The sequence below is a fragment of the Anabrus simplex genome, chromosome 11, assembly GCF_040414725.1.
Source record: "Anabrus simplex isolate iqAnaSimp1 chromosome 11, ASM4041472v1, whole genome shotgun sequence".
Taxonomy (NCBI): domain Eukaryota; kingdom Metazoa; phylum Arthropoda; class Insecta; order Orthoptera; family Tettigoniidae; genus Anabrus; species Anabrus simplex.
The window spans coordinates 110818870-110831189 of record NC_090275.1 but is presented as its reverse complement, the minus strand read 5'-3'; the positions used below and the strand labels follow the sequence as shown (position 1 = coordinate 110831189).

Here is a 12320-nt window from a genome sequence, read left to right as displayed (position 1 = left end):
AGGATCAAAATTTCAGGATAATAAATAAGAATGAAACACTCTACAAGAAAAATGATTTTTTTTTTCAATTTGCTTTTTTTACATTGCACCGATACAGATAGGTCTTACGGCGATGATAAAAAAATGAAAAACATTCAGATACTATGCAAAAAAGGAGAAATTTTTACGGTCATCTTCTCAGAATGAACTCTAATGGATTAACCAAAACAAATCTCGGACTTCTTCTGTAACTGCAAAACAAAACCCAACTGGAAAATTCTAAGTTCCCATGGAGGGAATTAGATATTCCCAATAGAGCATGTCAAAAACAGATGTAAGACTTTTCAGGTGTTTTTTTTTTTTGCTCTATTAACCAGCGTTTTGTCTTAGGTCTGACACTAGACTCGTCAGAGTGGGATGTGTCGCACCCTACCCACTGACGCTGGAGTGTATGCAGGTATACCCAGGTATACCCAGCGTCAGTGGGTAGGGTCTGACACATCCCACTCTGACGAATCTAGTGTCAGACCTAAGACAAAACGCTGGTTAATAGAGCAAACGCCTGAAAAGTCTTACATCCAAAACCCAACTGGTTTAAAGAAACTGGAAAAGACCTAGTAGGATTTAAAAATTACAGGAAATTCATGATTCAATCGAATAGCTGAAGTAATAACTAAAGATGAAAACATAAGGTTCCGATATCAAATCTACATTAAAAGCCAAACCTATCATCTCGGAAGACGAGAGGAAACTAAGATCAGAAAGAACAAAGAAATACTGCGCACTGAGGAAAGAACAACACACAGAGAAATGATTAATTCAATGTACCCCACAGAGAAGAAGAAGAAGAAGAAGAAGAAGAAGAAGAAGAAGACGAATTATTTCCCACCTAGTAGCCACGATCATTAAGGCATCAAGTCTCTATGATCCGACACCAAGATTAGACGCTAGTTAGTGAGAAAAAATGTTTGCCATCAGAATGTTGACGAGCAGGGTAGGAGAGGTGTGGTATACCATTTCTAATCACTAAACTGAGTGCCAAAAGGCCTGGATTCGATTCCAAAAACTTCTCTTTGGAGTGTTCATATGGAGTAAGGGCAGGGGTCACTTAATAATGATTTGTCTCTTGAAAGAAAGTAATAAAGAAAGAAATCAATAAATCAATCAATCAATCAATCAATCAATCAATCTATCAATCAATCTATCAATCAATGACCTGCATTTAGGGCTACTGCCCAGGTGGCAGTTTCCCTATCAACTGTTTACCTAGCTTTTCCTTAAACATTTTCATAGAACTTGGAAATTAACAAAAACTTTCCCCTGATAATTTATTCCAATCCCTTACTCGTCGTCCTATAAATGAATATTTGCCCTAATTCATCCTCTTGAATTGGTGTTATTTAACATGCGTAGGATATGTGCTGACATCTGGTTTCACCTTCTCCCTATCTCATCACCACCACCACCACCACCACCACCACCACCACCACCACACATCCAAACGCACAGGTCGCGAATGTGCGTCAAACAGAAAGTCCTGCACCAGGCGAGTCAAACATGTCCTTGGACACTCCCGTTCGTGGGCGCCCGCAAGGGGGGGCAAGGGGGGGGCACTTGCCCCCCCCCCCCTGGAATTCTAAAGATGTTTATGTTCAATTGTTTACTATCATACCAGATTATTTCATAAACTGAAATTACCGACAGTCATCTAGCATATGTTATAACTGGAAGTTTCTGTAAACAATTTAATGTTGCTGACGTTATATTGGTTTTTATATTCAAGAAAATTGTTAATGTGCCCCCCCCCCCCTGGAAAAGATCCTGCGGGTGCCCATGCTCCCGTTACTAAAAATCCACATGCTAAATAAATAATTATTTATATTAATATTAATGGGAGGGTATTTTCAAAAGAACAAAGGAAGGCAGCATCTCTCAGAATGAAAAAATATTGGGCTGATAGGAAATCAAGAAATCCTTTGTATAATTGACTAGAGTGGTCCAATGTATGCCATAAAATGTAAAATAAATTATTATTATTATTATTATTATTATTATTATTATTATTATTATTATTATTAGTACTATTTTCTTAACAGTTTCTTTCTTAAGAGTGAGGGGAAACACAACATACCAGTATACACTTACTCTACAGGTATTGGTCCAACTAGCCACTCGTACTCTATGTGGTTCTCCCCTTTGTAAACCCTCACCACTTGGCTGACCCAGTCCGAGAACTGCTGATGGATTTCCTCCACCAAGTTACCTGAAAAAATAAATTATTAATTAGTAAGAAAAGGATTTGTTTTAAAACTCTGATGATCAATATCTTACACATATCTTCAACACGTCAGACATTAACTCTCTCCCGTCTATAATTACATGGAGGTTCTCCTAATAACTTGGCGTTTTAATTTAGCCAACTGAATATTTGGGTGGCACTTAGTTTGAAAATAATACTGTCAAAGATAAAGGAGAACTGTTCTGTACCCACAAGCCTACCCTTCACATGCAATGGTGTTTAAGTGTCCACTGAAAATTAGACATAGAATTTGTGTTGCAACATCATCACTGCAATTTTTCACTTTCCAATAAACTGAGTGCACTTAACCACTGCTTACACTTTGACAACTTGAACTTTCATTCACTATTCATTCAATTTTCTAGCTCGTCTGGCAGATTGTGCCACCATCTTGATCCGGGGGAGGGGGTTAAAAATTAGGACTTTCATTTCAAGGTATTTGGTGGCTAAACGGTAAGTCATATCACAAAACGGATGGCACAATCTCAGTTCAATTTGGAGTGATCTACAACTTTGGTCCTATGACTTTCTGTCGTATCTCTATCCCTTATACGTTAGATTTGGGTGTATTTATTGTACATAAATTCTGTACTTTTTACACGTATAAAATGATAGTTTGACACACTTATATTCAAGACTGAGTCATCAAATTCAGCACGAATACTGGCCCACCCAGCAGCTATATGTGAGCCAAATTCTATGTTTCTGGCAGTCATATATTTATCAGAAAAGTAATGCACTCTTCGAAAACCATACCCAAACTTTTCCCTATTCAATGTTACTAACTCAATCTAACCCATAGAGGAGATAACAGAAAATGTCACAGGATCAACCATTTAGACTGCTAAAAGAGGTGCTTTATGGTACCATCCGTCTGTCAATATGACGTACTGGTTAGCAGCAGCTAATCTGCAAATGAAGGTCTGCAATATTGTAAACTGCATATACTTTTGTATGTCAATCTATAGGCATTTACTGAAGTTGATTTGTAGCAATTAAGAGAGGGGATGTCTGTCATTACAATGAATACTTTACAAATCGATAGTGACTGTCAGTAGGAGGGCGTCTGCTATTGTAATCAATACTCTCCAACTCCTGTGTAACTGGCATTAGTAAGAGGGCCTATCAGTGTAATGAATAATTCCCTTTTTGATTTGACTGGCAGAAGGCAAGGGAGCATGCAATTTTGTTCAAAACTCCCCTATGCAATTGTGTCTGCCATTAAAAAATGTATATATGTGTATATATATATGTATACACCCATCTAAAATGCGACTGGCATTAGGCAAAGAGGCCTGCTATTATAATCGAAACTCACCAACTCTCGTGTGTTTGGCAGTAAGCTGACTGGCTTTAGGGAAAGGGGCCTGTCATCATAATAACAGCACAACTCAATTTTAACTGGCAGCACAGAAGGTGCCTGCCATTATAATAAAAACTCCTCAACTGTAATGTGTCTGGAAGTAGGAAAGGGGCCTGCCATTATAATGAAAACTTCCCAGCTTGATTGTGAATAACAATAGGCAAGTGATGTTATCATCACAACTCCACAACTCGTACTTTACATTGGAAACAAGGTATGGGGACCTCCCCATGCTGTTTCTCGGATAACACCAAGACACATGTAATTTTAAAAAAATCGTATTCACTGCATGTACAGTAGTTTACTTTGATATCTGTATACAATGTAGAGTACTGCAGCGAAGCACAGGTACATCTGCTAGTTTTAAGATGAAGTTGGAATTCAAGCGGACAAACTGGGGCAAATATTTACTTATAGGTAGGGGAGTTAGGGACCAGATTAATTTACCGAGGGAGTTGTTCAATAAATTCAATTTTTTTGCAATCATTTAAGAAAAGGCTAGGAAAACAACATAGAAAATCTGCCACGTGGGCAATTGGCTTTAGTGCAGATCAGTAGTGATTGACTGAGCTACAGCTTGATTGAGCTGATGAAGCTGGTAAGCAGAAATGAGTTTGTGGAGGAGGGGAAGAACTAAGATTGATGAGACGAAGAAGATGCCTATGTATGCAGATGTGGAGATTGTCCTTGTATCCTATTCATGTTCCTATCTTTAATGAGGAAGTGCAGTGTATGCTCATCAGGGTCAAATCTCCACAACTTTCTAGTTAACCAAGAGCCTCAATTTACCTTTATATTCCTTCACCTCCGCTCGTGATGCCAGTTGGATTGGCAACATTCCTTTAGGTCTAAAGATATACGCTCCTGATGAACGATTCAGAGCCTCCCTGTTGTTACCAATGAATGCTTCATAAAAGTAGAAGTCCTGGACCAGACGGATCCGACGTCCACCCACCACAATCACATCAGGCAGGCCCGTACTCTCAGAAAATTCCATCGACAAACCCTGTGAACACAAATACCGGTACGTAAAATCTGGTGACAAGAGTTTGGCATGAGGATAAGCATACAGAAGAATAGAACAATTGTAATGACAAATAAATGGAAATATTTAGGACATGCAATCACAGAAGATGGGAAGATAACTAAGGAGACAGGAAAGAGAATACAACAAGCAACTGACTTTTACCACAGCCTGAGGGGTATACTGTGGAACCAAGAAGTTCTATTAGCAGGCACAGGGATGGAAATAAAACAAGATAAGATTAGAGTTCACATTCCTTAGAGGTATCATACATAAGAAAAGTCAGAATCAGAAATGAAGAGATAGAAAGAGGTTTATAGTTTCAAAACTACAGGACAAGTTAGAAACAAGCAAGCTGAAATAGTATGGACACATGATGCACATGTGAGAAGACATGAGTTCCAAAAATATTAGAGAGAAAGAGACCACAAGGAAGTCCTCAAAAGAAGTGGACAGACACAGTAGAAGAGAGTATAATAGAGAAGAGAGGTGGAAAGACAGATTATGCACCTGTGGTACAATGGTAGGACGAAGGAGTTTCAGTACAATGAATGGGCATACCAAGTACAATAAAACAGAACTATTTATTCTACCCAAACTGCACATACTAGTGCAAGGATTATATCAATTAAAAGTTCTCAGTGAAGCACATGTAGAAAATTGAAAAAGGAAAAAAAAAAAGAAGAAGATGTAACTCAGGTAATGAGAAGTCGAGGAGACTACAACAATAATATGGGAGAACAATGGAGGTATTTTAGGAGTGAGATATAACATGGTAGAAGGATTACTTACAAGATCAGGAAGAGTGGGGCAATGAAGTGCCAGAGAAATGTAAGCAAATACTATATAAAACTATTTTGTCCCTATCATATCATATGGGTAGGAACCAAAGACTTTAATATTACTTATCTAGACTCACAGAGTGCGCTGATGCTATGCAGAATATTGAACACTTTCGCGCATCGCCATGTTGTGGGAGCTTCAGCTTCGAATGCATGGCTAGCGCGTGGTAATGTTTACAGACCCTTGCATGTTTTCGATTTGAATCATGACTGTTAGTGGATCTGTTTTAGTATTACATGTGACGGAGTAGTATAATATTGTCAAATAATTTCAAGGAATGTGGGAGCTGATACATTACGGTAGTTAAATTGCTCGGCAATACTAGGCCTAAAGTTAGGCCTTACCTGTGGAATGGAAAAATATTCACAAGGGTGAATTCGTGTGCAGCCTTCATTTGTACAGATTGCTATCAGAAGGGATCTGGTATTTCTTTTCACATGTGAGTAGAAATTGAACTGTTAAAAAATAACTTTCATTTACCATAATCGAGAACTAAACAGGTTATAGGGTGGTTGATTCAGAGAACCCATGGACATGAAATAGAAAATTTAGGCTTCTTTTTCTTGTTTGCCTTTTACTAATTCATCGGGGATAATTGTTTAGAACTAAACAGCTGTTCTGAAAAGGACTACTTTTTTTTTTTCATACAAACTGTGTAGCAGTATTACAAATTTGATAAACCTGGGCTTAGAATCAGAATCCAAAAGATATGATTGATACAACTTGATAAAACCTTTTAATATTAAAGTAAGGTATTGCCTCAAATTATCAATTATCTGAAAATGATTTCTTAGTATCAGATGCTTAATTTCTCCAATTTTCCCCACTTGCTTTATAATAAAAGAATACAATTATTAATACGCTATTCCAGAAAAAAGCCTGACAATATGAAGTCTATATGAAGCTCATTACAATGTTGTCAATCCTAGTCTGCATTAGAAAACGCTAATCAAATTAACTGTTCACTATGATATTAATCTCTTTGTTTACAAGTGCTTTACTTTCAATTTCATTTTTTTTCTTTCTAATTTCATATTAGAGAGAAATTAGAAAGCACTTTCAATTTTTATGACCGGGCAAGTTGGCCGTGCGGTTAGGAGCGCACAGCTGTGAGCTTGCATCCGGGATATAGTGGGTTTGAACCCCACTGTCGGCAGCCCTAAAGATGGTTTTCCATGGTTTCCCATTATCACACCAGGTAAATTCTGGGGCTGTACTTTAATTAAGGCCATGGGTTCTTCCTTCCCATTCCTAGGCCTTTCCTATCCCATCGTCGCCATAAGACCTATCTGAGTCGGTGCAACGTAAAGCAAATTGTAAAATTAAACGTAAGCCTAAACCACGCATAGGAACTCAAAGTAACCCTAGACATTCATTTCATTTTAAGAAATACACAATAGAGGACTAGCACTAGTGTAACGAATGTCAGGCAGCATTTGCCCAAATCCAAATCACACAAAAATGATAATTTAACTTCTACTCATCCAATTAAGTTATTTCATATCCAAACCAAACCCCATGGCACAACAGGCCCAAAAAGGCCATGGCCTACCAAGTGACCATTGCTCAGCTTGAAGGCCTGCAACTTACGAGGTGTCATGTGGTCAGCACTGCGAATCCTCTCGGCTGTTATCTCCATTATCACCGTCAGATAGCTCCGCAGTTGTAATCACGTAGGCTGACTAGACCTCGAACCAGCACTCAGATCCAGGTACAAATCTCTGAACTGGCCGGGGATTGAAACCGGGGCCTCCGGGTAAGAAGCAGACACGCTACCCCTACACCGTATCTGACTGTTTTAGAAAGATTTCTGCAGTCATGTACTTTTTAAACAATGTGTTAAGAAAATTGAGTAAACTTTGCTGTAATGACTTATCTGAGAGGAATCGTAAGCGATCTACCTTTCAAAGAAAGATTTTATTTCACAGGTTTCCTTTCTTGTTGAAAATGAAGATTGTTATGGGTGCAGGAGTTTGTAAATATTTTAATTTATGTGTTCTCCAGTTTGCTGAGAAACAGGCAATTTTTATCTCACGATATGTAATCATACTTAAGTTGTAGACTGCTTTTTGAACGTGTCTTCATATTTTCAATAAAGCTAAATTGTATAGCCTGGGTTTCTCAAGAGACAGATTGTCACGTGATTCTCGTCCTTTGAGTCTGGCCTTCTTGCCATACGTACAATGTTCAAACACATCAGTTACAAACATGACTCTTATACTAAAGTGAGCGACATGATCATTTTTGAGGTACCACTAGTGTATTTTTCAGTCTTCTTATTCAGTCTGCTAATCTTTTAGGTGCGCCACTTATGGGCTATCCAAAGGATTTGTGTAGATTGTTCAGTTTTTAATCAGAAGTATATTTTAATATTACCACAGTCTTGATATTATTTATATTTATTGCGTGTGTACACGGTAGCTGATGTAGGCTGTCATTAATTTTGTAGGGCAAAAGTTTTCATGTGTGCGAAATGTAAGTTAAAGCATGAATTCCATACGATCTCCGCGTCAAGCTGAGGAGCGCCCGCATTATGGCGGTACGCGCATGGACATGTCTTCCCCAGTCACATGCTTCTGCGCAGCCCGCGATGTGGGGCCTTGGTAGGAACATGTGTTCAAAATGAAAGTAGGCAGTGTTATTCTTAAATCTACTGGGAAGTTGTGGAGATAATAAAACATGAAAACAGTTTCAATAGGAAAAAGGGAGGGCCTGTGGGGTAGCAGAGTTTGATGACTTTAACTGGCTGCCAGGAGACAAAAAATTGAATGATCTGGGTCATACTCTGCAAGTCCTAGGTACACCAATCTGGGGAGAGGCAAGACAATGCTGATAGTACAACCTACAGTAGCTTTATCAAAAAATACAAGTACAAGCAACCAAGCAACTACCAACTTGCATCCTTTTGTACTAATAAGGATATCATACTATAAAACAGTTGAAACATTGACGTTCTTAGTAAGTCACCACGGCCAAATATCCCAGAAGAACATCAAAGCTTGTCATTTGGAAGCCTGCACCAGTATACATGATTAGGATGACTTCTCCATGTTATCATAGGTAATAAATTTCATATTTTTCCGTATTGAAGAGGAATATCAAGTAAAAGAAAAGCTAATGGTTTCCACCTATTCAATGCTATCTATTGTAACCTTAAAAAAGTTACAAATATTTGATTAAACCAGTTTCGGTCTTGCTGAACTGAACTGAACTGAACTGAACTACAAGGTTCTTCAAGTGCTGGTATTTTAAGTGTTTCACCTGGTCTTCTGTGAAGTGCATTCTTGAAATTGAAAGAAAACTGAGAACTTACACAAGACGTATGATTGTGATGAGTGTTTAACATCCAAATCTTTCTTTGTCTTGCCCTGAATTTCAACAACGCACGCTTGCTTCATAAATTTTATCTATAATTCATCTTGCCTTAACTTTTATTGATTTTGACTGATGATGGTCTCTAACAAAACCAAAACTAGTTTCATCAAATATATGTAACTTTTTTAAGGTTACAATAAATAGTACTGAATAGGTGGAAACCTTTAGCTTTTGTTCTACATTATTCTACATGTTAAACAGACAGCAGAAAAGAGAGTTGCAAAAGTTGAGAGTCAAAGGAAAAAGATCAAGGAAGACATATATCTAGTGCAGACCAAAAAAGAATGAAGTACAACACGAAATTAATCACAACAAGTAAATCATCTAACATGTATTTCTCTCATCTTCAGTACATCTGATCAGCAAGAACGCATACTCTACTTTAAAATACTCACACCTTCACACTCGGGGTCATCAGTAAAGTCACGCAAGTGCCGGGTTAGGGATGGGGTTAGGTGACTGAGGTGGGACTTGAAGCGGCAAGGATATCGATACTTATTTTTCAAGTGATGCCTCACATGTCCAGGGTAATACATTTCCTACAAACAAAAGATTTACAATTTATCTCCTAAAACTAGTAGCAGCACACATTTAAGAACTCTACTAGCTACAGTAACCAACGTACAAACAGGATGGGCAAACATGCCACAGTAACAGTAAATATAAATATGTACACAATCTGATAGGAAAGTCTTATTAACAATTAGTGATACCAGTCATTCATCTCCTGAGCACACATCTGTGCAATAGGCTCAAATCAAAGGTGGACCACACTATGTCCCTATATTCCTATGTCCCCTAAAAACTTAAAAATTAAATCAAACTACATAAGAGATCTCGCAAGACTTAATGGATTTAGAGTTGAAATGGTCAATCAACTAATTAATAAAATTAAGAATAGGATGTCCACAAATCTAGTGCCAGACAAAATTAAAAAAACTAATTATGCCACTTTCACTTAAAATAACCCAGCTATACACCAGATCGCAAATGTATTTAAAGACATAATTCCAATTCAGCTTTTCGAAAAACTAACACAAGCCAGACCTTATTTTTTAATCATAATAAAGTCAATCATAGCAATAACCGTTATACGGGATCTGGAGTGTACAGATTGATATGCTCACAATGCAGATTTTCATATGTCGGACAGACCGGAAGGAACTTTTTTACAAGATATATGGAGCATTTCAAACGGAGAAGCATAATAAATACTCAGCAATGAGCATTATGAGGGAGACAGGGCACCAGTTCACTTCGATAGAGAAGGACTTAACAATTATTAAGAATATGAGAAAAGGTAAACTCTTAAATGAACTATAAAGTTTATATATTTTCTTAGATCACATTTATAACAAAGATAGGAATCTTAATGATGTCACAAACGTAAAAAGCTCATTACATGAAGTGACACCCGATTTGCTGAATATGGTTAGAACAAAAAAAGATAAATCCCCTCGTATATTCAATTCTATAGGTTTAAAGACTCCCTCCAGCTCTCCAAATGTCAGACCCGCTCCTGAAGCATTATTTAGCAATATACATTAGTTATGTGATACAATTTGGACAATCAACTGTCTACGCGACATATGTTTCCAGGGTGTCTCTTATCAGCACTTGTAATTTTTGGTGAATTATTGCATTCTGCTATGGGACCTTGTATTCGCGGGCTAGTACCTCTACATTGAGCTGAGACTGGAATTCTACACTATTTGAAGTACTGGATGACTAAAACTTTTATCTGGTGGACTCTGATAAATTGTGCATGAGCGTTCAGAACAGTTAGCCTACTGGTCATCTACTCTGTCTATATGTGACGAATGTGACCTTTCGTCACATAATTATATTGTGTGTTATTACCTCGAATAGTATAATTGCATTGTGGACGGCTACACGGACTCTTACGCCATCTATGAGAGTACATAGCTATTACAATGTGTGCTTTGGCGGTGCCCGCCAGGGCAAGTTCCGAGACTAGACTGTGCCACTTCTGGCGGCGGATTATGTAGTGTGACTGTCTGTGATTGAAAGTGTTTGAAAGCGGACGTTAACTGCAGCAATAGAGTTCACTGCCGCTGCCATTGGGTTGGTGTCTATCTTGACGACAATAATTCTTTCACTATGCTGGTCGTAGTAGCTTACCCGCTGCCCTATTTTCTTATTCATTATTAAACCAACGCCTGCATTTCCCCTGTTTGATTTTGTGTTGATAATTCGGTAGTCGCCTGACCAAAAATCCTGTTCTTCCTGCCAACGTACTTCACTTATACCAACTACATCTAGCTTTAGTCTATCCCTTTTCAGATTCTCTAGTCTACCATAACGATTCAAACTTCTACCATTCCACACTCCAACTCGCAGAATGTCAGTATCCATCTTCCTGATGATCACCCCCTCTCGTGTAGTCCCCACCCGGAGATCCGAATGGGGGACTAGTTTACCTCCGGAATATTTTACCCGGGAGGAAGCCATCATCAGTACATCATTCATACAGTGAGAGCTGCATGTCCTCGGGAGTTAGTTACGGCTGTAGTTTCCCATCGCTTTCAGCCATGTAGCAGTATCAACACAGCTAAGCCATATTGAGTATTATTACAAGGCCATATCAGTCAATCATCTAGACTGCCGTCCTTGCAACTTCCGAAAGGCTGCTACCCCCCCTTTCGATGAACCATTCCTTAGTCTGGTCTCTCAATAGATACCCATCCAATACGGTTGCACCAGAAGCTTGTCTACCTGCTTCATTGGGACACGCATGCCTCCACACCGCGGCAAGGTCACATGGTTTGCAGGGGAGGTGAATAACAATATGCAATCAAATTTGGTTTGTTTGGGAAAACTGCAACAGAAAGTAATAATGTGATTCAAGAACAATTTGGCAAGAATGCTGTGAGTTTTCCAAACAGTATTGGATGACATGTTCAATTTCATGAAGCTGAAGATACCCTCTCGACAAAGGAATTTGTTCCAAAGTGAACAACTTTGAATGGTGTACTTTAGAAGTGTGTAATGCAAAGGTTGTTTGCAAGAATTTACCAAAAACAATGTGGCATTGACTCCTGCTTCAGGCTAAGGCTCTGATCCATAAATCAGAATCTGGTTTGTGAAATGTAACAGTGCTTCATCATCTCCAAAAAATCCCCACATTTGGTCTGTTCTGACTGTTTTCTCTTCCCTAACTGAAACTAAACAGCCATCATTAACCCCTTGGTCACAGCGCAATATATTGCGGGTAGCGGTAAGTGCCGCTGTGGTTACGGCGCAATATATTGCGTGTCGGAATTTGAAGTGATATATCTTAGTAACTGTATGTCTTTGGAAAACGATTGAAAAACGGATAGCTCCCTACATCTGTTGACTATATTTTGAAGTCGTTAGGTTATTGTTATCTCCACGGGGAGCGCTGAAAAAGACATGTTTTAAGCGGATGTCTTCAG

At 38.5% G+C, this 12320-nt stretch overlaps 1 protein-coding gene across 1 annotated transcript in view; it reads right to left on the bottom strand.

Annotated features, from left to right (window-relative positions):
- Window positions 1–12320, bottom strand: part of LOC136883302 (lysosomal alpha-mannosidase) — a 220842-nt gene that overhangs the window by 35454 nt on the left and 173068 nt on the right. Inside the window, exons 12-13 of the mRNA XM_067155536.2 lie at window positions 4431–4647; window positions 2125–2242 (exon numbers count right to left, since the gene is read on the bottom strand). Coding sequence (XP_067011637.2) covers window positions 2125–2242; window positions 4431–4647 — 335 coding nt within the window. The remainder of the gene's footprint in view (window positions 1–2124; window positions 2243–4430; window positions 4648–12320) is intronic.